Source organism: Epinephelus fuscoguttatus, linkage group LG9 (genome assembly GCF_011397635.1).
Source record: "Epinephelus fuscoguttatus linkage group LG9, E.fuscoguttatus.final_Chr_v1".
In the NCBI taxonomy this organism is placed as follows: Eukaryota; Metazoa; Chordata; class Actinopteri; order Perciformes; family Serranidae; genus Epinephelus; species Epinephelus fuscoguttatus.
Genome location: NC_064760.1, coordinates 18,076,723 through 18,100,662, shown reverse-complemented (window position 1 = coordinate 18,100,662; position 23,940 = coordinate 18,076,723). Strand labels below are relative to the sequence as shown.

The window sequence follows — 23,940 nt, the reverse complement described above, 5'->3', positions numbered from 1 at the left end:
CTGAGGTATTTGTGCTTTACGTAAGTATTTTCATTTAAAGCTAATTTATACTTCTACTCCATTACGTTTTAGAGGCCAATATTGTGCGTTTACTTTTGACAACATTAGTCACTTTGCAGATTCTAATTATTAAGGCAAAACTTTGTACAAAGAAAGACAGAAAGAGAGAAAAAGAAAGAGAGATCGAAAGAAAGACTGAACGAAAGAGAGAATGAAAGAAAGAACAAAAAAGAAAGAACAAATGAACAAAAGAAAGAGGACCAACGAAAGAAAGAAAGAAAGAACAAACATAAGAAAGAATGAACAAATAAATGGAAGAACAAAAGAAAGAAAGAACGAGCGAACGGAAGAAAGAACTAAAGAACAAAAAGAAAGAAAGAACAAATGAACAAAAGAAAGAACGAATGAAAGAAAGGACCAACGAAAGAAAGAACAAATGAACAAAATCACGAACGAACAAAAGAAAGAAAGAAATGAAAGAACAAAAGAAATAAAGAATAAAAGAAAGAACAACAAACGAAAGAAAGAATGAACAAAAGAAAGAAAAAAATGAAATAAACCAACGAAAGACTGAAAGAAGGAAGGAAAGAACTAAAGAACGAAAGACCAAATGAAAGAACGAACAAACAAGTGAACAAACAAACAAAAAATAACCAATGAAAGAAAGAAAGAAAGAAAGAAAGAAAGAAAGAAAGAAAGAAAGAAAGAGGGAAAGAATGAAAGAGAACGAATGAACGAATGAAAGAAAGAAAGAACAATGAAAGACCGAACAAACGACAAAAGAAAGAATGAACCATATAGGGTTCTTGGACTTGTCCTCATTGGAAAACCTTTTTTGCTTTCAGAGGGTTCTACCTAAAACCCGACATAAAGAGTTATACTTAGAACCATCTGTGAAAAGACCAACAACAATCATGGTTCACGTGCACATATTTAGGGGGTGGAGATTTTATTACATCACTACCAATACAGCCTCTAGGTTGGGAACCGAAACTCAGTTCCAAATAAGAACCAAATACAAAGTGCCAAGTACCTGGTACCTGTAAAACAAGAGGAATTTCTGCAGGCCATGTGGTGTTGTATGGCATGAAATGATGGAAGAGATATGAACTAGTAAGAACACGCGCAAAATTAAGATTCTAGACAAATCTGCATTTAGAAGAACCACTTGACACGTAGGTAAACGTGGATATTTGAGGGTGTGGATCTGTTTACACCCATGCTTCAACAATGTTTAACAAACTCTTTCTTCCAAAAACAAAACCTCAAAAAATGTTTTTTTCAGAAGCAAATGGTTCTGGGTAGAACCACAGCCCTTTAAAAACACCACCTTTGCAACTCTTATTTCTTATTATTTTTTAGACAAGACAAGGCCCAAAAAACACATGCATCAGTGGAGAGTTATCGATGGAGGGGGCTGCAGCCAATGGACAGGTACCACCATCAGCAAATATACATACAGTTAAGTTACAGTTAATACTTTGATGCTAATACTTTTGTACTTATTCGTAAGAAAGGTTTTGAATACAGGACTTTTACTTGTAACAGAGTATTTGAATACTGTGGTATTTATCTAAGTAAAAGATCTGAGAGGTTCTTCCACCACTGCTCTCATGTACTAAAATTACAGCCAGCAGCTGGTCAGCTTAGCTTGGAATTTGGAAGTTGTCATAAGCTTCATTTCCTCCTTTTTAAAACATGTTTAAGTCGTGTTTACTGAGTAAATAGCTTAAATTCGCTGAAACCACCCACAGTCTCATACTGTATTTTCCTACACAATAGTTACAGATGGCTAAATGGCCTCAGCAATATGCTTGCAGTAATAAATGTCTCTTTTACATATATTCATAATCATTCAGTGGTGATTATGATAGACATAGCGCAATACAGTGTTGCCATCTACTTGTTTGGTGTTATTAAATAAATCCTGTGGAAGACATTAAACCAGAACTTGGTATAGCAGAAAACACACAGCAATATGAACAGAATGTCTACATTTTTTGCCAGTGGCATCAAAGCACTGTTTCGTAGTCAATAACACATGCTACACAGCTGTGAGTGTGGGTAGAGTGTCTCACAGTGTAATGATTTCGCCTCCTTTCCATACAAGATGCCAAAATAGTGATCAAGTCCCTAACCTTCTGTTATCAGTGCTGAGTCCAATTAGCTGAGCGACACTGTGTCACACTGATAAATTCTCTGTGCCACTGCCATCTGTAAACATTAAGGAAATGCATTTAGTGCACTATTTACTCCTTATCTTAATTTGTTATATTCTCTGGGTGTTTTCAGAAACGGGTGCTTTCACATCAGTATCAAATTTTGAAGAATGATTATTCTTGAGCTGTGCTAGTTCCAGGGAGGGCAATGTGGGTCTGTCGGTCAGTTCATCACTTTGATCCAAACTAATATATCTCAACTACTGGATGGATCAATGTGAAATGTATTGAGATATTCAAAGTCCACAGAGGATGAATCCCACTGACTCTCATAAGCCCCTGACCTTTTCTCTAGAACCACCATGAGATTAAAGTTTTTATATATCCAGTAAAATGGCTCAGCATCTCCTGGACATATTGCTACAGAGTTTGGTACAGACATTCATAGTTATCAGAAGATGAATTCTCCAGTGGTTTTCCCCTCGGAATTAATTGTCATCACTGTGGTCATCTCCTGACCACCATCAGGTCAATGACCTGCAAAATCAGCCCAGTCATCAGAATCAAATGGTCGGTGTTGTACGTTTCTGCAAACCATGGATATGTAAATTTGTAGTTCAGATTACATGTATATAAACTGAGTTTCACATCAGGAGGAGGGTGGGAAGGTGGACAGTATGACACCAAGGCAAGGTGGCTGCCTAGTAGCTGACAGCAGAAAACCACTGTTAAAAGTGGGTATTTTCTGACATCAGATTGGGACATATCTGGCCATGTTTGTAGTGACAAAAGCAGGTATTTTTTGACTAGACATCGATGCATTTCCTAGTTGTTTGTAGTGACAAAAGTGGGTATTTTTTAACCCCAGGTCCAGACCTGTCCATTCATCTTTGTAGCAACAAAAGCAAGTATCTTTTAAAGAGAGTTCAGGATGTTTTCAGTCGTGTTTACTGGGACAAAAACAGGTATTTTTTAACTAGAGTCTAAGACTTTTTTTAGCTGTATTTGTAGCCACAAAAGCAAATATTTCCTAATGAGAATTCAGGACATTTCCAACTGTGTTTGTAGCCACAAAAGTGGGTATTTTTTGACTAAAGTTCGGGACAGTTCCAGCTGTGTTCATACCCAGAAAAGCAGGTATTTCTGAACGAGCATTTGGGGCAATTCCAGACATATTTGTAGTGACAAAAGCTGGTATTTCTTGATGCAAAGTCAGGATGTTTCCAGCCATGGTTGTTGCATCAGAAGCAGGAATTCAGGACATTTGTAGCCATGCTCGTAGCCACAAAAGCAAGTATTTTTCCCTGAAGTTTGGGACATTTCCAGCTGTGTTTGTGGTGATAAAAGCAGGTATTTTTTTAATTAGACTTAAGGACATTTCCAGCTGTGTTTGTGTTAACAAAAGCAGGTATTTTTGTAACTAGAGTTGGGGATGATTTCAGCCATGGCTGCAGCAACCCAACCACCTATTTTAAGCCACAACATAAGGTTTTCCTAAACTCTACCACATGTCACCGGCAGCATTGTCACTGCTTAACATTTTAATCACAGTGTAACAAATTTCAAGTATCCACATATAAGCTTCATATTAAACATACAAATTTAAAATATTCCTGGTTTGCATTAACATACAATGCTAGCATTTATTCTGACAACTGGGTTTGCACAACTAATGAAATTCCCCTCAGCCTCAGGTGAAATGTCTTCTGTGCAAATATTAGCATGCTAACATGGTTATTTCAGATGGTCAGCGTGGTTAACATTCTACCTGCTTAACATCAGCATGTCAGCACTGTCATTATGAGCATATTAGCGTGCTGATATTGGCATTGAACTCAAAGCAGCTCTGTGCCTCAGTATAGACTCACAGCGCTGTGAGCATAGCTGCAGACTCTGTTTAAGAAATAACTACAAAAGTACAACAGAGGAAGTTTAATTCAAATCCAGTCAAGGTACTGTATACTATAGGGTATAATGCACAACAATTTAAAGGATAGAAGGCAGCAGCTATGGCTTGGAACAGAGCCCCAGCCACCTGTCAATCAATGCCAGACAGGCCATTATAAAGCCAGTCGTCTGCACTTGTCCAGCCGCCGGTATTAAACGCAGTCAGACGTTTCCTCTGGACAGCATCACCCTCAAGGTTAGACAGCTTTTCAGTGAAGCTCTTTCTCATTCATTCATTCTTATATTCTTCTTTCCCTCTGCTCCTCCCATTTACCCGCATCCCATCTCTCCTCTGTGATGATTTAATACCAGCTGTCTGCTCTCTCTCTCTCCCTCCCTCCCTCCCTCCATCAACTCCATCCTTTATTCCTCCCTTTCTCTCTTAGCCTGATGAAGTCAGAGTGCAGCTCTGGTATAAACAGCCACTGCAGGCCATCCATAGTGATCTCATTACACAGGACTGCAGGGGAAACTGTCTTAACCAATTTCACAACTATCCTTCCTTAACCTCCTCCTCCCTCTTCCTAGATACATCAGGGTCAAGTAAGCAATTAAGGGGCCAATTGTCTAAACAGGATGCCAGTTGAATTGAAGAAACAGAAATGATGCGGCAAGCCTGGACAGTTTCCAATTAAGCATCAAAGAATAACACGAACGCCCTCTAATTGTTTTGCACTGGCAAACCTCTCGAGTGTAACTAGTGCAATGGCAGTATTAACCCATATTATATTCATAATTAATAAGCTGACTGGAAGGAGCACTGAAATATGCATTATTGTGTGACAGCACATTATTAGACAATACTTTTTTAATTGCCTAAAAACCAAATGTAAATGGCGACAAGAAGAATCGGAGGAAAATGGAAAACAAATAGAAAGACAGACAATATATATAGATGTTAGACATCATTAGGCTCTATTTCCCTGTGTGACTTAAACCTAAACATATTAGCATAGTGTCTCCCCACAGATTCAATCATAAAAGGACAACTGTCATAGTAATTAAAAGTACAATTCTTGCACAATATTTGGCTTAAAAAGTATTAATTCACAGAGAAATGAGTTTCTGTATGAAATAATAACTTTGATTAAAGTCCCCCTCCACTAAAAATGTGTTTTTCTTATTGTTATGTCTCCTAAAATGTCTGACCTTAACTACACTGACTTGTATCTGTGCAGAGTTTGTCACTAGAGACATGTTTTCACATTCCTTTATTGAAGGTGGTGATGTTTGTGCATTTCCATAAAATCTGAGATTCAAATGTGAGCCGGGCAAACTAAATTAGGTACATTGCTGACACAAAAGCCAATCACTGTCTAATATAGCAAACACATACCGACAGGTAAAGCGGACTTGACAGTACTGGGAGCAGAGTTAGCATTAGCATAGCAAAACTTTTGACAGCAAACGTGATAGAGTGGGCAGTTTTGGGATGTAAACATGGCCATGGAGCTTCCCTCCACTATCTACAAATAACCTTATTGTTGTAGATATTATCATGTGTTTAACAACCACTAAGGCTGCGTCAGCAACTGCCAGTTAGCCTACAAGCTAACAAGCTAAGAAACAACATAAACAAAAGATGCTAACCATACTTACTATTGTGACACATCTTGGATCACAACAGACTCATCAGAGTCTGAGTGAGGCTTACACATGTAGGGCTGAATCTCTCTGATGTTTCCTCTAACACTACTGCTAGCCATCGTGAGGCACACTGTTCTTTCACCTGTCAACCAAGCATCAGCAGTGCCAGAGAAAGCGGAAAACAAAAGCGAAACTTCCCGCAAGCCAATTTCTCATTAAGGGAGGAAAAGTAGATTTGCTTTCAAACCCTTTTCAGAGATTTTATTTATCTACTATGTGGTAAAACCATATTAAACATAAGCATATATTAGTATACTTTAAAACAGTGGTTCCCAACTTGCATGGCCACGGGGTCCAGATTTCTCCTTAGTCATAAGTTCAAGGTCCTCACAGTTTATTATATTCAGTGTCATAACTGTGTTTGGTCATGTTGTCAAGCTAGTTTGCTGTCTCTGTTAAGTAGGTGTTCATTATTCACTCACCCTACAGCAGGAAATTGGGCTTCAAAATAAAGGCTTTGTGCCAAATATTCACTGTACTTTAAAATATGGTGTGTTTTTACAAACCTGACACGTTTATAAGTCATTTGCCGCCCATTCAGAATGGACCCGTGACCAACTTTTGGACCGCGACCCACCAGTTGGGAACTACTGCTTTAAAAGGTGTCTGGAGAGGGATGGGACTTAAAGCCAAAAGCCATCAGACTCATCCATTAGTTCCATTACGCATCTCTTTACCAACTGGGTGTGTGGACAATTTACAGAAACTGGGTTATAAAGACACAGGAAGTTGTTTTGGCTTTTAGTTTTGTGTTCCACAGAAATGCTGGGGGTTTCATTCAGTAGACCGCTCCTTAAACTCAGTGAATCTCCATCAACCAGATTGTCTTTAAAAAAAGACAGTGATGGCTTGCTAGAGGCGAACAAACAAACTGAGTGAAGCTGAAACTGATCAGATGTTTCCTTGTGAAAATTATCTGTGCTCTGAACAAAGTCATAAAAACAAATCAACCTTTTCATTTCTTTTTCTTTTGAGCCAACTTCTTCACAGAAAAACAATCAGCGGTTTTCAGCTATTGTTGCCACAGAACAGACGATCGCCTCTGAAGTTTACAAATGCATCTTGGCTCTGAAAACATCATCCCTCCAGACCGTTACAGTAAACACCACGATGAATTTCCTCTTACCGGATGTTGTGGGATTTGCGTTTGATCTCGTTCCAGCAGAGGTTCATTTCTCCTGTTTGGTGCGGGCCGCCTCCTCTCAGTCTCCTGCACTCGGTCCCCTCCTCTTGCCCCTCACCGTCCACTGTGGACTGGCACGGCACACAGTGGCATCCCGGCCACGAGGGCCGCCCCGCAGCTGAGGACAAGACACAGGAGGGACGCCCAGGTGAGTATTACAGTCAACTGATTAGGGTCATTAAAGGCTGATTTTAATTTATAAGTTTCTTCTGATATATACAGCTACAAGGGCAGGATTACAACATCTGTGGCTTTGACGACCCCGGGCTAGTATTAAACAAGATGTTGCGGTAAACAAGGCGAAACAACGAAGGACTGTCAGACTGAAAGAAAAGAAACCTTGCTTATCCTCTGCCACAAAGCAACATCATCTGTCAAGGCGCTGCACCACAGTTTACTTTGTAAAAGTCAAGCAAAAGATAAAATGATTGCTACAGGGACGACCATCCAAAGCTGTAAAATCCTACCTCGTATTATAGGCTATTTGATATTCATTTTAGTCTCTGATAAGCCTGTATCTGTTACTAAAACTTACTGTCTCACAGGAACCTGTAGCAAAACCACCAACACGGCCCCTTGCAATGTTTTAACGCACAGCTGCATTCAGTCTGAACACCCACTCAGAATAAAAGGACAGAAAGCAACATATACAGTAGATTATTCAAATCTTTACTGAGATTGTCTCATTCTTCTATAAACAAAAATATACTTTATGGCTTTTGACCACTTTAACATTTGAGCACATTTATGCCAAACAACTCAAAAAGTTTTCAAAAAGTAGAAATTCAACTGAATTACAGACCTACTCACTAACATGACATTCTCCGTTTCTGGGTTAGAAGCTCTTAGTTAGTTCAACCATGGATCGATTGCCGAAAAGGCCTAATGGGCACAGGTCCAGGGGCCCCAAGTGTCAGGGCCCCCCTGGCCTTCACCTACATAATGTTACTCACATTAACACATATCGACCAGGAAGAAACTCAAAATGACTGCAAAGAGATGCAAAGGAACTGGAAAGAGACAGAAAATGACTAAGAAATACACACAATTTCCTCACAGAGACAGAAAATGACTTAAATGTGACACAAAAAAGAAAACAAAGTGACACAAAACGACCAATAGGAGACACAAAGATGCAAAACAGAGACACGGAATGAGAAAAAGATGCATATCATCTACAAAAAGATGCAAAACAACACCCAAAAAAGCAAAACCACCTAAATTCTATGTGTTTGACTCCTAATTTGGAGATATGGTGAGTTCTTTTGCACATCTTTGCCCAGGGGCCCACTGTCTCATAATCCACCCATGAATTAAACATTTAAAGAATAAGTTTATTCACCTTCATGCTGAGAGTTAGATGAAAAGATTGAAATGCACTCACATCTGTGTGGTAAATATGTGACTATAGCTGGTTTATCTTAGCATAAAGAATGGAAACAAGAGGAAACAGCTGACCTGACTGTCCAAAGTTAAGAAAATCCACCTACCACCACCTCTAAAGCTCACTGATGTGTACAGAACTGAAAGTGTAAAAACACCAACTTTCTTTCTCATGAGAGCTTATGTGACAGACTTTTTTTTGGCTGTGATGAGTACCGGAGTCCTGTGATGGCCGCACCAGCTGCACATTGCTTTAGTTTCAAACATCATACTCCTAGTTAATGTTATGTTTTTGGCAGTATGTGAGTTACTATGAGTAGCACATTTACTTAATTTCTGTACAGTTATACTTTGTATTAAATTGTTTTAATTTGTTTTTCTTTGAGTTTCCAGTGCTGAAGGTGCTGCTGGAGGGACATGTTTTCAGGCTGGAACAAAAGATGCACCCACTAAAACAGAGCTGTTAAATACAGGAAGTAGCCAATCAGGATATACCAAGTGCCTGCAAACTCAAGGGGGGATTGGGGTTTCTAGTTTGGAGTTTTGTTCTTTTCTTTAGACTATATTAGTTTGTTCACTCAAAGAAACCTTTGATCTGTTTTGTCAGGTTTACAAGACACGGAAAATGTCCATCCAATTGAGTTAAGTAATTCTAACATAAACCAAAAAACTACCATTTATGTGATAAAATCAAATAAAACTCAAACGAAAAGACCATGACTTATGCTGATATTTATTAAAACATTTGAAATACATTTATAAAATTCAAATAAATATCTATGAAATACAACATATCAACACTAATTACATAACCTTTATTAACATAAATTTGATAAATTATATGAGTAATAGTTAAATAAATTCCCAAAGTATTCATCTCAGTTTTATTTGATTATTTGATTAATTACAAAAGTGGTACTTTTTTGGTTTATGTTAGAAGTATTTGACTCATCTGGATGGAAATTTTCAATGTACATGAAATATATACACCTGACGAAACCGACCAATAAAGTGTACTTTATATAGACAGACTATACTGGTAGACCGAAAGCCCTGTTTTTGTATAATTCATAGTTTGGGTGGTAGTGTTTGTCTTTGTGTTACCCCCTTTGTTTTAAAATGGTCTGGTCAGCCATCACATATGTTCTCCTTGTGGTCAGCTTCTTGTGATCGTTAGGTCCCTTTAGTCTGTTCAGTTTATGTTAAATTATTATAGCCTGAGTTTCTGTTAAATTGACCTCTTTTATGAGCCCATAATTTTGCTGCATATTTTAAAAATATTTTGTTTCATTTTCGGGTAAATAAAATCATCTTTTTGAAAATCCATCTGTGATTCCTCATGCCTGCCAGCTCGGTCCCGCTCACAGTCCCCTGCTGGCTGCCTTGAATCTCGTTCCAGAATGTCAATCCATTCCTTTAAAGCTGCTATAATCAATATGGCAGCGCGGTCACTCACAGTGACTGAACCACAGACCTACATTCATGAGGGGAACAGAAACAGGACTTAAAGCAGCTTCAAGGAGTTTTTAACTGGTTATTAAACAGTTTCAGTTTTATGCTGATGCCTCGGTGTGACCCACATAAATAAACCAGACCATCAGTGATAAGACTGGTTATTTCAATATAGTTATTTTTAATTCTTGCCATGGACCGGAAGAGCTTATGTTTCATGGCAAAGGTTCGCAGTAAGTAGTAGCTTAGCAAGTTAAAACGAAGCAGGAGGAGATTTGTCTTTAGAGACTTTTATTTTTTACGTTATATTTTGTGGTGATGGCTGATACTGGAGCAGCTCAGCAAGGAGAAAAGAAAAGAATTGACCAAATAACAAAAAAAGGTAAAAGGGACAGCGATAAAGTGCAGGTGAAAGTTGGACCCAACCTTAGTCATTCAACAGATGAACATAATTGTGAGAGTTGAAAGGATTCAAAGCCAATTCTGAATTGGCCCTCTTCCACTGGGCTATATGCAAATAAATGAATAAATAAAATAAAATAAGATAAAATAAAATATAATAAAATTTTAGTAAGAGTAATAATCTTTGCATTTCACTTTCACTGGAAAAAATATAAAAATAATGATGTGATTAGTCTAATTTTGATAATATTTCAATTGATCATGCAGCTCTATATAAAATGTCATTTTATTTATGAAATATATTGTACAACATGGTTTGACATCATTATATAAATTTGCATTGGTGGCTAAAACAGAATTTAGTTTGTTTCACTCTTGTCACATCACAGTTATTAATCTTACATAGCCAAAAATAGATACCAGTACCTCACTGCTGCATCCTGCAAACAGCTGTGTTTAAAAAAGAAAATCAGAGTAAAAATAAGTTTTCTGTAAGCCAACTGAAGTGGGCTGCCTGGGATTTGCTGGGCGCTCAATCTGTAAAGCGCTGGCAGGGCTAGGACTAGCCGGAGCTGCAATGAGGAGGGCCATTTTAATCATTACTGAAGCCACAGAGAAAGCCACTCGGTGGCTTTGGATAAAGAGGGCGAGCCCATTGCCGCTGCTGGGATGCAATGCGGGGCTTGATAAGCCCCGGATGGGTCACCTGGGTGAGGGGGTCTGATGTTGAAAGACCCAAAACCCCCTATGACCCCAGGAACATCACTGATGATGCATCCCAGCGCATCCTAGAGATGTATCTTGAAACCTAACAAAGCAGGCAGTGGTGCTCATTTCTGTCCACAAGGGGCCGCCAAAATCAACACAAAATAAAACTTTCTTTAAGTTGCTTTAAAGTGGATGATAATGTTGCTCCATAACTGCTGGTAAACAACCAACTTTTTGCTAATAGGTTCCAATATCATCCTTAAAGGTGGTAATATGTCTAGTGTTGTGTTTACAGCTTGTTTCTGCTGCCCCCAAGAGGCCAAAAAAATATGTTCATGCAGGTTTAAATTGTGACCTGATCCATGAAACGGGGAAACCCTGTCTGGGGAAAATTAATCCTTTAACATGAATAATCTGTCAAGTGCAAGACAACAACAGTTATAGACTGTGTAGAGCATAACATGTATTACCTCTGCGGTAGAGTACCTGACCAACTGCTGATATTTAGTAGGCCAAAATCGCCTGAACAATACATCAGCCAGCAGATACGTGTATGTGTCTACCTCTAGGTAATATATTTATTTATTTTTATTTCATTCATTGAAAAAATCTACCTTGTTAAAGAAAGCACAATATAAAAATGTGAAGTGCCACACACACTATAAGTCTAGTCAACAAATCAGAGTAAAACTGAACAACTTTGTCCTGTGTGTAAGATAGAAAACCTGGATCACAAGACAGCAGTAGTTTCATCCTATTATTCCATTCCATTAAACACAAGGAAACAGACACAGACAAAAAGCCTCTTTTTTTCACAGACTTTTAGAGTGAGGGGGCATGTGAGGCTAGACTTGAAGAGGTGCAATCCCCTTGATGGAGCGTCGGGGAAGAAAATATCAAGGAGGCAGCCCATGCACACAAACACGCAAGCACTATCACACACACAGATATGTACACACACACACACACACACACACACACACACACACACACACACACACTATAATAAGTGGCAGAAGAAGCTTTTCCCGGTTCACAGGTCATGATAAATCTTGTGTTTGGTCACTGGGCTGTCAGAGGCTTCCTGTCTTTTTCCGTTCATTTCACAACCTTTACCTCAGCAGCTAACACCTTCAGCCTCATAACACACACACACACACACACACACACACACACACACACTCTATAACCCTGATGCTTTGTCAGAGGACTCTTATCACATTGGTTTTTTTGAACTGGTCAATCCGATTCCTCCCTGCTGGAGGGCTCAACCTCTAACCTCTAACAGCAGCAGTCAGTCCATCCATCTACAGCAACACACACACGAATCACACTCAAAACACAAGACTTCAATCTCTTCATGTGCTATCTTGTTTAAACACCTGATGTACATTACTCAACCTGATAAAGCCACCTCTAGGCCAAGCTAAATTCCCAGAGTGCATTGTGGTTTTCAGAAGAGCTTTTCAGGTGGCTTCCATTCAGAAAGGTAGCAGCAGAAAACACTCCTTGCACATGTCCTGGCTTAATGGGCAGAATCAAATTAGACCCATCCAAAAAGTTTGATGACTTTGTAATAATTTCACAAAAACACACCCTTGTCCTTGCCTGCCGCTCCAGCCTGTTCCCACTTCCAACTTGTCAAATACCACAGCTTTGTCAGTGATCTCTGCGTCAGACACCAGTGTACACAGGCACCTTTTGTGGCATCATGATATGCACCTGGCAGCTGCTATTTCTTACGCTGCCAGCAACGAGTGAACTCTGCCTATCCCAGTGAGTGGTGGGCCCACAGGGCCATGGGTTAAGGCCTGGCCACCAGACATTTGCTGGCCTGCTCCCCTCTCAGGTCTGGCAGCAGATGGGGGCCCCAGCTTCCCTTTTATGGGCCAGTTGCTCCAGTTCCTTCTTTCTGATTTATTAGGGTCTGGTCAGTCACTCATGGTCAAGCCACTCCCCTGGGACTTCTTTGCTTTGGGAGACCCTACCAGGAGCTATTGCTCTGGACAACACAGCTCCAAGGGACACGCAAACCCCTCTACCACTTTAACATCGCAATTCTTGGAGGGTAAGGTCGTGGATATGAGTGACCAAAGAGTGGCTAGGCTCAGCCTTAGGGACAGGGTGAGGAACTCAGAGGGGCCAGTTGAGGTGGTTCAGGCAACTGATCAGGATGCCTCCTAGGCACCTCCCACCCGCTTTTCCGGGCATATCCAACTGGTAGGAGGTCCTGGGGAAAGATCCAAAACACGTTGGAGGGATTGTATGTCTCATCTGGCCTGGAAACATTTCGGAATGCCCCAGGAAGAGCTGGAAATTGTTGCAGAGGAGTGGGATTTCTGGAAAACCTTGTCAAATGCTTCAAAATGGTTACTACTGCAAAGAAACTACAAATTCTAAAATGTGGATGCTTCACACACAACTTCAACCAGACAGCACGGACGATCTGTACAATCAGCACAGTTTCAAGATACACCCAAGATTTGTGTCACCAATTCAGTATGAAACGAATTATGAAGTTGTGTAATGGTCAGAAAAGTGTTTTTGCAGAATATTATGATGTCACAGTGATGCTGACCTTTGACCTTTTTGGATATAAAATGTCATCATGTCATCATTTTAGCCTCTTAGACATTTGTGTAAAATTTTGTCATAATTAGCTTGTGAATTCTTCAGTTATGGCCAAAAACATAAAGTGACCTTTGCCCACCTAATTCTAGTCAGTTCATCATTGAATACAAGTGGACGTTTGTGCCAAATTTGAAGACATTTCCTCAAGACGTTCTTCAGATATCAGGTTCATTAGAATGGGACAGATGGATGACACAAAAACATAATGTCTCCGGCCGCAGCTGTTGCAGGCATGGGGGTATAAAATCAGTGGGTTGAAAAACAGTTTTTTGTTGTTAGTGCCAAAATAGACTAAGACATTTTCTTGGTGGGACCATTGAAGAGTTAACTACCTCACTGCCTCCCTCTGAGTGATTCTCTCTGGAGCTCAGGTGTTTTGTCTAAAACAAATTGAGCCCGAAATGAAGCAGGAAGAAAAAAAACTTTGTTGCAGAGTCAACATTTGAGTGAACGACTCCCCAGTGAGACGGAGGGAAAGACTTGCTTTCAGTATACTCATACTCTTTATCTTCATCTTCCCTCTTCTTCTTCCTCCTTCTCCTCTTGTGTACATATTAAGTCTTCTCTTTACCTTTCTAGTTTGTTCTACAGACCACTTCGCCTCAGACTGGCTGGATGGGATTTTTTTTTTTTTCAGTTTCACATGAATCATCACCATCTCCTGTCTTCCATTATCTCTCTGCTTCCTTTCCTCCCTTTTCTTCCTCAGACAGCTCCTGTTAGTGTAGGTGAGTCTTGAATCAGCACATCTCTCCCACTCACTCCTGCTCTCACCGTCTCTTTCCCTTCGCTGGTAATCAGAGGTCACATGTGACTCTGCATATAGCTCTTCCAGGACCTCACTTGAGCTCAAAGGCATCTAAAAATAATAACTTAAAGGTCCAGTGTGTTGGATTCAAGGTGGTACACTGGCAGAAATAGAATATGATAAGAGAGGCATGTTTCCTTTAGTGTATAATCATCTGAAAATGTTGTGTTTTCGTTACCTTGGAATAAGTCCTTTTTACCTACGTAGGGAGCTGGTCCTTGTCCTCAGAGTCCGCAAGGTTGCACCACCATGTCACTACAGTAGCCAAGAATGGTCAAAGAAAACCATGGCTCTACATGGGGCCATTGGTATTTTCAAATGTTTTGTGTTTTTTCCTCAGCCACCATGGTTAGCAGCTTTCTTTTTCATGTGTAACTGCTTTATTTGGTGTTTTAAGTGGTTCAAATAAACCGGTCTATTTGATTTGAAAAGGAAGAGAACTCTGAGGATAATTCATATCCCAGTAAAAACCTCCTGAACAATTGGTTCTTAAGTTATCAAAGAAAAAAGGTGAGCACACATTATCAGGTGCTAGGCTGGCAGCCAGCCTTTAATGAGCCTAACAGCACTGGAGAAACACTGATATGTAAGGTGAAACTCCCCTGAACAAAGAACACTGAAAGAATTCTAACAGGGAGAAGTTTCAGCTGGTTGCAATCTGCAATCCTAAGCCACTAAGTTTAAGTTTAAGTTAAGTTTAAGTTTATTTACTTTATTAATCCCCTGAGGAGAAATTCAATGTTTTCACTCTTGCTTGTCAATTACACACAGGTCCGAAAGACACACACATGCACAAACAGGACCTATACATGCACAAATTGAAGAGATGTCAGAGTGAGGGGGCTGCCCTTGGTGAGGCGCCCCGAGCGGTTGGGGGTTCGGTGCCTTGCTCAAGGGCACTTTGGCAGTGCCCAAGAGGTGAACTGGCACCTCTCCAGCCACCAGTCCACGCTCCATATTTTGGTCCAGACGGGGACTTTAACAGGCGACCCTCCGGTTCCCAACCCAAGTTCCTATGGACTGAACTATTGCCGCCCCCAAAAGTGGCTCCCGCCACTAAATCCTACACATCCTAAAACATGGAATCGAGGCAGCAGAGGCTGTACATGACACAATGATGTTTTAGAGCAGAATGGCAGCATGATTGTTTGTTTGCTTTGGAAAGCTGCCTCTTCAAGATGTGAAATGGAGTTGAACAATGACAACCATCAAGCACATCACCGCTAACACCAAGAGGATACCCTGCGGGTGAAAGATAGCTCTGAGAGAGGTTTGTTTTTGGAGTGAAGAGGAGTGACAGACAGCGCTGTCGGCGACCTCAAATCTCTCCTCATCCCTCTTCAACTTTTTCTCAGATAGCAACCAGCAGGGTTTCACATAAAGACATACTCATACATCATTGCACCTGGAGGAATGTATTTATAAACTTGATTAAATATTAAAAAAAAAATCAGTTCATGTTTTTTTGCTGCAAGACACATTAAAAAGCCATCACAGTGGGGAAATGATGTCCACAAAAATCATGTCATGCAAATGTCTCTATTATCTCCGTCTGCACACATCTGCATCACGCAGGCATGTATCAGCCCACAGTGCAGCACATTAGGTGGGTCTGTCTCCCGCTTTAAACTTCAAAAACATGAGTCAGGCTTTAAATATGCATTATTTATGGCCTTGATCGGATGTGACGTTGCACAGTCAAGCGTATGTGCTGCATGTTTTCCAAAGATGCTGAAAAACCAGCAGAGATTTCACTGACATGCCACAAAGTGACACAGACAATATTCGTCTTGCTGCCATGGCTACGGTTCTCACCTCCATGTACTCATGACTATTTCCTGCAGAAATCATATCTTAACACTTTCTAAAAAGTGCCCAATTACGTGAACAGCGCAGACAGAATATCTGCCTCTTCTCTTCCCCCTTTCTATTTTTTTTTTTTTTTGATAGCTCAAGCCAAGGCAACCTGGAAGGACATTTTCCAGACAATATGTGAATTCCAAATCAAAGGAGTTGATAAAAGATAGCACACAAAGCTTTGCTGGATTTCAGAGCAAAAGAGAAGAGACAGTTCAACTGTGTAGATAAAGCATCAGAGGATCAAAGCCACTGTGCCGCCACACCATGTCTACATGTTGATATTAATCTGAAGGAATCAAGACTGTGGCTAAGATATCCCTGAGAAGCAATAAGATAGCTGAGATTTACTCTCATTACTGGAGCTCTGCAGATAAATGCAGCTTCTTTCACAATGTGCAGTGCCTACCTTAATAGTGCGGACTTGCTGCACAGTTACAATTCCAGTCTCAGTCTCATGCTGTAAACCTGTCACTCGGATAACTGAGTATTGACATTATTTACCCTGTCTGTTGATTGGCTTGGTGGAGAATCCAGAGACGAATAAAAGAAACAAACAGGGGTGGAGAAAGATGGAGGTATGGAGGGAGGGGGACAGACGCAGGCATGGGGAGAGATGGGTGACCTAATAAGCAGAAACTTCTCTCTTGGTCAAAGACTCCTCTGTCCTTGTACATTCCTGCTCACACCTACATGGCCCCCCACTTCTCAAGATTGAGGGGAAGAAAAGGCCATCTGCCTGATGTCCTTCGACCCACGCACACACTCTGATCAGTGCACAAAAAACCTGCACTAATGGTTGTAGGAAGAGTTTTGAGTCAGAGGAAAATGAAAAGTAAAATAATTATACTTCTACAGAAAAGGCTTGTGTTGCTACAGTACTGTATGTTCCCACAGCATACACAATAATAAGGAGCACAAGGGTCAAAGTCACAGCAGCACAGTGAAAGCACAAGGAATATGTAGCATTGTAAAGAAAGCAGTGGAGTTTTTTTCCAAAAAATTGAAAAAGATCAGGTTTGAAGAAGGTTAGAGATGTCACTTTTTCATTTGAATTTTAAGTCACTCTAGCAGCACGGTAGCAGGGATAGAAATGTTGCACTGTCACTTGGTCAGTCTCAAGAACCAATGGATGGATTGCCATGAACTCTGGTACAGACATTCATGTCCCCTTCTGGATAAATTGCAATAAATCTGACGATCCCTAACTTTCATCTAGTGCCACCATCAGGCTAAAGTTGTAATTTTGTCCAAAACTAATGAGTGACAGGTGAAAATGAATGAACAAATCTTTTTTTGAAGACTCTCTTTAGTGTTTGATATATATATACCAGGTCAGCCTGCTGAATGTCCAAGCACTCGTCTATCCCTGACTTTTTCCACTCAACACTTGCTGTTATTGTACAGCATTGCTCATTGCCTGCTAGACAAGCGACTGAATAGGACTCACGTCCAGACGGCATGGCAGCTACATTAATTTAATCAGACTGAATGAACTGTTCTCTCAAATACTTTCTACGCCATCACCCAGAAACTAAGGTTACTGGAGAGGAGTAGCCATCAGCAGTAACGAGAACAAACGAGACAGACTAACACACACTACAGCATTAACCAACTTAAAACACCTTTATGACGAAGAAAATAACTGCTCAGTCTGTTTCACCTCAAAAACACCTTTGCACGAGCTGCTCAGCATCTTCAGCAAGCTGAAGGTGCAGTGGAGGGGCTGCTCTCCATTGCTGGAGATGTCTAAACAACAGCATGCTGCATCCCCCTTATTTTGTTATGCTCATACAGGCAGGAGATTGTAAGATGCTTTCATATGAATTAAGTCATTGATCAGTGCAGTTAACTTTCAAAATAAAAAGGCTGTGAACCATTTATTATTCAACAGTATGTGGGTTGCAAACTATTTTTGGTGAAATACTGCAGTATGCAAACACTGGACAGGATGCCAGCAAAAATATCCCACAATGGGTTAGCATGAGCAACTGCAGATGGATACAATCCAACTGGTTTAAAAACTATGGATATGGAAGCATTTTGACTCTAAGGTTGAAGGCAAAGGGACCTGGACAAGACCCACATTGTATGCAAGTAAATTCATCTATCTATTTATTATGGATTACTACTAGGGGTGTAATAGTACACAAAAATCTCGGTTCGGTACGTACCTCGGTACACAAGTCATGATTCGTTTTTTTTTTTGGTAAAGTAATGAAAAAAATAGACAACTATTAAATATCTTTTACTTATTGGTAACCTTATTAAAACATATCACCACAGCAGTTAACTCTTTTTACACAATTTTTGAATGAAACAAATATAAAATCCTGCTTTTTCACATTGTTTGAATGAAAATAGAAATATAAAAGTGAAAAATAAAATCCTGCTGTTTTTTTAACACATTTTTGGAATGAAAAATATAAATATAAATTTCTGCTTAAACAGTTTTACTCAATTAAAATAAAAAGTATAGTGCAGCTGGTCAGCTTTAAAGCCTGCTCAGATTCAGTTTTACTAGGAACTTACTTAGCTTTCCCACTTTGTTAGAGTGCAGTAAACAAAACATGCTTATATCTAAAGTGCAGCTTAAACAATTTTACTCAACTCCAATGGTGTTGGTAATTTCTTTAGCGCGATGGTCAGGGAAACGCTCTTTCTTTTTAAACGACGATGATATCGTAGTTTGCACCAGATTGCTTTTTCTAGTCGTGCTGATTAACGTTCAAACTCAGGTGGTGTCGCTTTAGATGCGTTAGCATGTTAGACATACCCGACCGCTATTCTGCAGTGTTGGCACACTGCTTTTGTCTTGTCCACTTGTTTATTTCCATCTTTGTATTTTACCCTGAAACCAAAGTGTTCCCAAACGGAGGACTTAAGGTTTGCGGGTGGGTCTTCAGGTTCGTCAGGCTCACTTGCCATGTTGTCAAAATGCGAGAATGCACTGCACAAAGTGAAAGCGAAGATTTACGGTCAGACTCGGTCCGTCACTCAATTATGTCCGTCGGGGAACTAGATATTTTAAATGGTTCGGCTCACAAAAAAACGGAATAAAAATAAAACGAAATAAAATAAAATAATATCCTACGCCCAATAATTCGGTACAGGGTCGTGCCGAACCGAAAGTCGTGTACCGAACGGTTCGACACAAATACATGTACCGTTACGGCCCTAATCACTACAAATGCAGTATGCCATGTTTCAAAAGTATCAAGTAGTCAAACACTGAGAAAAATAATCTATAGACATCAACTATTTTGATGCACATAATTGTTTTATCATCGAATCATAACCCTCTGAATTGTGATCCAATCAAATCGTGATGTAGCTGGAGAGATCAGTATTTTAGCATTCTCATTGTGAACATGTTAGCATGCTGGCATTAGCAATTAGCACAAAGCACATCTGTGCAAAGTACAGTGTCATAGAGCTGCTGGCATGACTGTAGACCATACACTGTATAAAAGACGACGTAACCAATATGACATCACCCTTTGTTTCATGGACTACTGCTCTGAAGCCTTGAGTCTGGCATTTTGGCTGCTGCCATCTTGGTTTTTAGAGACAGAAGTGACCATATTTGACCAAGAGGGTGGAGCTATGGAGGAGCGAGGGGTGAATCAATCACAGGTAGCCACACCCTACAGCCTACCCTGCTTTATCACCTATTTTACTCTAAATGGGACCATAATTAACAAAATGAACATCATAAATTAAGTAGGCTCATTTTCTCATTGACTTGTATATAATCAGAGTTCTTTTTGCAACTAGTGGAGTCACTCCCTGTTGGTCATCAGAAATAAAAGTAGGTTTAAGGCACTTCCGCGATGACTTCACTTTTCAGACCTGGAGATAACCCCTTGCTTAAGACTCTTAGTCTTGATGACTCTGTATGTAGCAAGTTTATTATATTTATTGAACCCTAATTCAACAAGGAAGTCAAGATTCATTATCTCTTTTACAAAAGAGATCTGGCTGAAATACCAGCGTAAAACTTCGTTTCCAAATAATTTTGGAATGTAACAAAACAGAGTGTGATAGTACCCGAGAGGCATAAAAGAGAGACCTTGATCATTTTAAATAACATTCCTTATAAAGCATGTTTGGAATCTAGCATTTTAATGCCCGATATAAAGGCAGTGACTTCTTACGCTAAGGCAATGTCTGCTTGTGACCCCGTTCACAAGTTATGGCCTCGCATGAGTTGTAAGGACTTTAAGTATTCCTTTTTTAGATGGTTTCATTTGAAGGATTTGTGGAGGCTTAAGGAAGTGAATGTATCCAATATTGCTCGAAGAACAAAGTAAAAAAGTTGAGAAAAATATGAAAAAATTAACATGATTTGTGCAACAGAAATATACTTTTCTCTCTATCCTGGGACCCCTTAAGGGGGGAATTTGGGAGCCACTGCTTTAGATTATAGCTGGAAACAGGAGAAAGCATTTTATAGAGGTAAATGGTAAATGGACTTGCACTGTATGGCACCTCTCTAGTCCTTCAACCACTCAAAGCACTTTCACACTTCATGTCACATTCACCCACTAGTGGCTGTGGCTACAGTACAAGGTTCCTTGCAAGGTCACCTGCCACTCAGTTTAACATCCCCGCACACTCATACACAGACTGGGAGCAATTTGGGATTTAGTATCTTGACCTTGCCCTTAGACATTTGTGGACGACCCATTGTACTTCCTGAGCCACACAAAGGTTACCAAAGGTCATGGCTACAGCTGTGAAACATGTCCTGTAATTCATTTACTCATCTTCTTCAGGACTCTCCTTTGGAAAAAAGGAGAAAAACAAAAAAGTTTAAGGGATGAGGAGTAAAAAATTCGGCTGAGTCAAAGGTCTGGTCATGAGGTTTTTCTCAGAGACATTTCATTCTCAGAGTTTACACGTTCCCACTAAAATATAGTACATATCATCTGTGACAGATGGAGTGATTGTACTGAAATGGAACTAATTTCGAAGTGTAATTGCGAACACATCCTTCTGTCAGCAAGCTTAAGCCAACAACGATTTGTAATGCTTTCACACCCACAATTACAAACACTTAACAGAAGTGATAAAGCCATTATGCACCGTCCAAAAGAACTGGCGAGTGCTGATACGGACACCCAGAACTTAGCGGCTCGCCTTCACTGAATGTGGCGAGCACTGATTTTACTTCAACAAATAAATCCCAAGCCAACACTGACTCAGAGTATCAGTGTCCAGGAGGCCCGCTGGTAAATAGAGTCGGCGCGAGTGTACTTGTGCATTTCTGTGAGTGAGCGTGTGTGGATGCATGTTGATGTGTGTCCTGGCTCTTGGCTGTGTGCCTGATGGGGGTTAGTGTGGGTTGGACAACTGCCTCCCTGCTGCTCTGTCCCACTGTCCCACAGCCCCTCAACAGCCACCAGTTAGAAGTTCGAAGGGAAAGGGGAAAACACACACACACACACACACACACACACACACACACACACACACACACACACACACCCTCCAGCTCTCAGTCCCTTCTCTGCTGCTGATGCAGGATGAACGAGTTGAGCTTCCCCTCACAGCTGCAACCGTCACACTCTGCTGGAGGGACTGGAGGAGCTCCAATGACACAGCACACACGCATATCCACATAGGAACTCTTCAATATCGTCTATTAAATAGCAGGCATGCACAGAGACACACACTTACTGTAAGAAAAACTACATCAGCTATACCCCACACACCCCTGCTGGGCGAAGGCAGCTGTCAAACTGTTACTATTCCCCCATGAAACATTGCCGCGCTCTTCCCAAGCTTGACTCCTTTTGTCTGCAGACATGTGGCACGGTGATTTGTGATTGGAAGCACCGAACAGAACAGCAGGAGAAAGGAAAGACTTTCAGTTCCCCTCCTCCTCCTGCCGTCTTCCTCCTGTACTCCCATCACGACTGCACATTGTCATGCTCGCAGTGTTTTGCCCTCCAACCGAATATTTCATTACCCTTCCTACTTTATTATCTTTTCAATGACAAAGTGATTTCCCTCAGGAGCAAACATGGCATCCACACACTTATTTATATTTACATGGTGGCAATTTTTTTTTCTGTCCTCAAAAGATGGCTTTGAAGCAAGAGCTCGGCGGTGAAATAAGAGCTCAGCTGACATTAACATCATTACTGCTGGAAGTGGAAGTGGGGAAGTGTTATTTGAACACTTTACAGGATGCTCATTGTGTTGATTCTAGCATCAGGTGAGTAATGGGTCTGCTTTTCATTCAGCTGCATGGTGACTGAAGTGCTTCCAGAGCAGCAGTGAAGCTCCAACTGACTGTATGAAAATATTATTCTGTGATAGTTTGTGTTTTGTGTGTGTGTGTGTAGTGCAGCAACCTGCCTTATGGGCTTATACGCTAGGAGAGTCGCTGGTCCCTGAGGTATTTCTCACTGCCGTTAACCTTTTGAAATGTGCTTCCCCTTTTATTTCCCTTAAGTAACATTGAGGTCGTCACAATCATTGTTTTCACAACTGGATATTTTGTATTAGCTTGTTCCACCTCTTCACTGAAGCTGTATGATGTTTACACTGCCTGAAATATTGAAACCTCTGTGGATTCAGACGTGTTTTTATGGCTGCACCATTCCACCTAGTACGGGATAATGCCGGTTCTGGCCTCCCTGTTGTCCATTAATTCCTGATTACGGACACCTTAAAGGGTATTATCTAATATACACCACAGTCACTTACCAAAGAAAAATAAATTATACCTTTCATTTCTATTTTCATGTCTATTGCAATCAAGCTCTTGAGTTTTTCACAAGCAATAACTTGGTTTCCCTGGTAACACCCCAGGGGTTTGACTAATACCTGGAACAATCATTACCATCTTATGAGGTTCCTATGCAATGGAAACACTTCAGTAAATCGGACAAACCTTCAATACGAACCTTAGATACTGCAGCGGGACATATTTTGATTCTGGTCAGCTAATAGAACATTTTGGCTCAGTTATGAGTCCCTGAGGCAATGTCATGGTTTTCATGAACACATGATAGGTCATGTGTAAAGTTTCTGTTGGCCGCAACCTGGAGTAGCGAGTTGAATAGTGGATGTGATGTGAGAAGCAGAGGGCTTTTAAATAACTCCAGTGTAAACCCATACACAGCAATATTAGACACTTAGAGTAACTCCTGTAAAGAGTGACACAGTCTGCAAATCCAGGAGAACAGGGTGGTTGGATGGGTCAAACAAACAGGGCTTTCACCCAAGAGAGTGTTGCTAGTGTCCTATGTGAAACCAAAAGTGAACGCTGACTTATTTTAGCATAACATTAAGGGCTGCGCCTTCAGAGATTCGGAGTGAGCGCTCTTGACTTTCATGCGACTCTTTGGTACGGTCAGCTGCAGACAAGATGCGGCAGCACAGAGAGGGAGAAACTTTTCGCTGTAAGGCTCTGAAATAACATTATCTTCTCTTTTCTGCTTAGCAATGGTGAATTAACAGCTCACAGATGCTTAATAGCATACAGTCTCTGTCTTTTGTTTGATATCTAGTGTCATTAAAAAATGTTTTTGCACATTTCTGATCCGTAGTTACCGCAGTTGGCTTGTTTACTAACGTTACATGAATGCCGCTGTCAAACTGAACGTCCTGCTGAGCCATGTTTGAACTATAAAACAGAAAAAACAACCCAGCAAGCATTTTTTGGTTTAAAAAACGTCTAATAGCCGTCTACATGAAGACTTGACGTCTGGGCTAAATCACGGCTGAATCTGGGCTGTCAGTGAAAATTT

General features: G+C 40.5%; 1 protein-coding gene across 3 annotated transcripts in view; it reads right to left on the bottom strand.

Annotated features, from left to right (window-relative positions):
• Positions 1-23,940, bottom strand: part of drp2 (dystrophin related protein 2) — a 201,141-nt gene that overhangs the window by 131,720 nt on the left and 45,481 nt on the right. For 2 of the 3 annotated variants that reach the window (XM_049586078.1, XM_049586079.1), the window contains exons 1-2: positions 16,587-16,708; positions 6,880-7,054 (exon numbers count right to left, since the gene is read on the bottom strand). In XM_049586078.1, the coding sequence (XP_049442035.1) occupies positions 6,880-6,926 (47 nt within the window). In that variant the 5' untranslated portion in view covers positions 6,927-7,054; positions 16,587-16,708. Of the gene's footprint in view, positions 1-6,879; positions 7,055-16,586; positions 16,709-23,940 lie in introns of those variants that run through there. The other variant, XM_049586080.1, reaches the window with a different exon arrangement.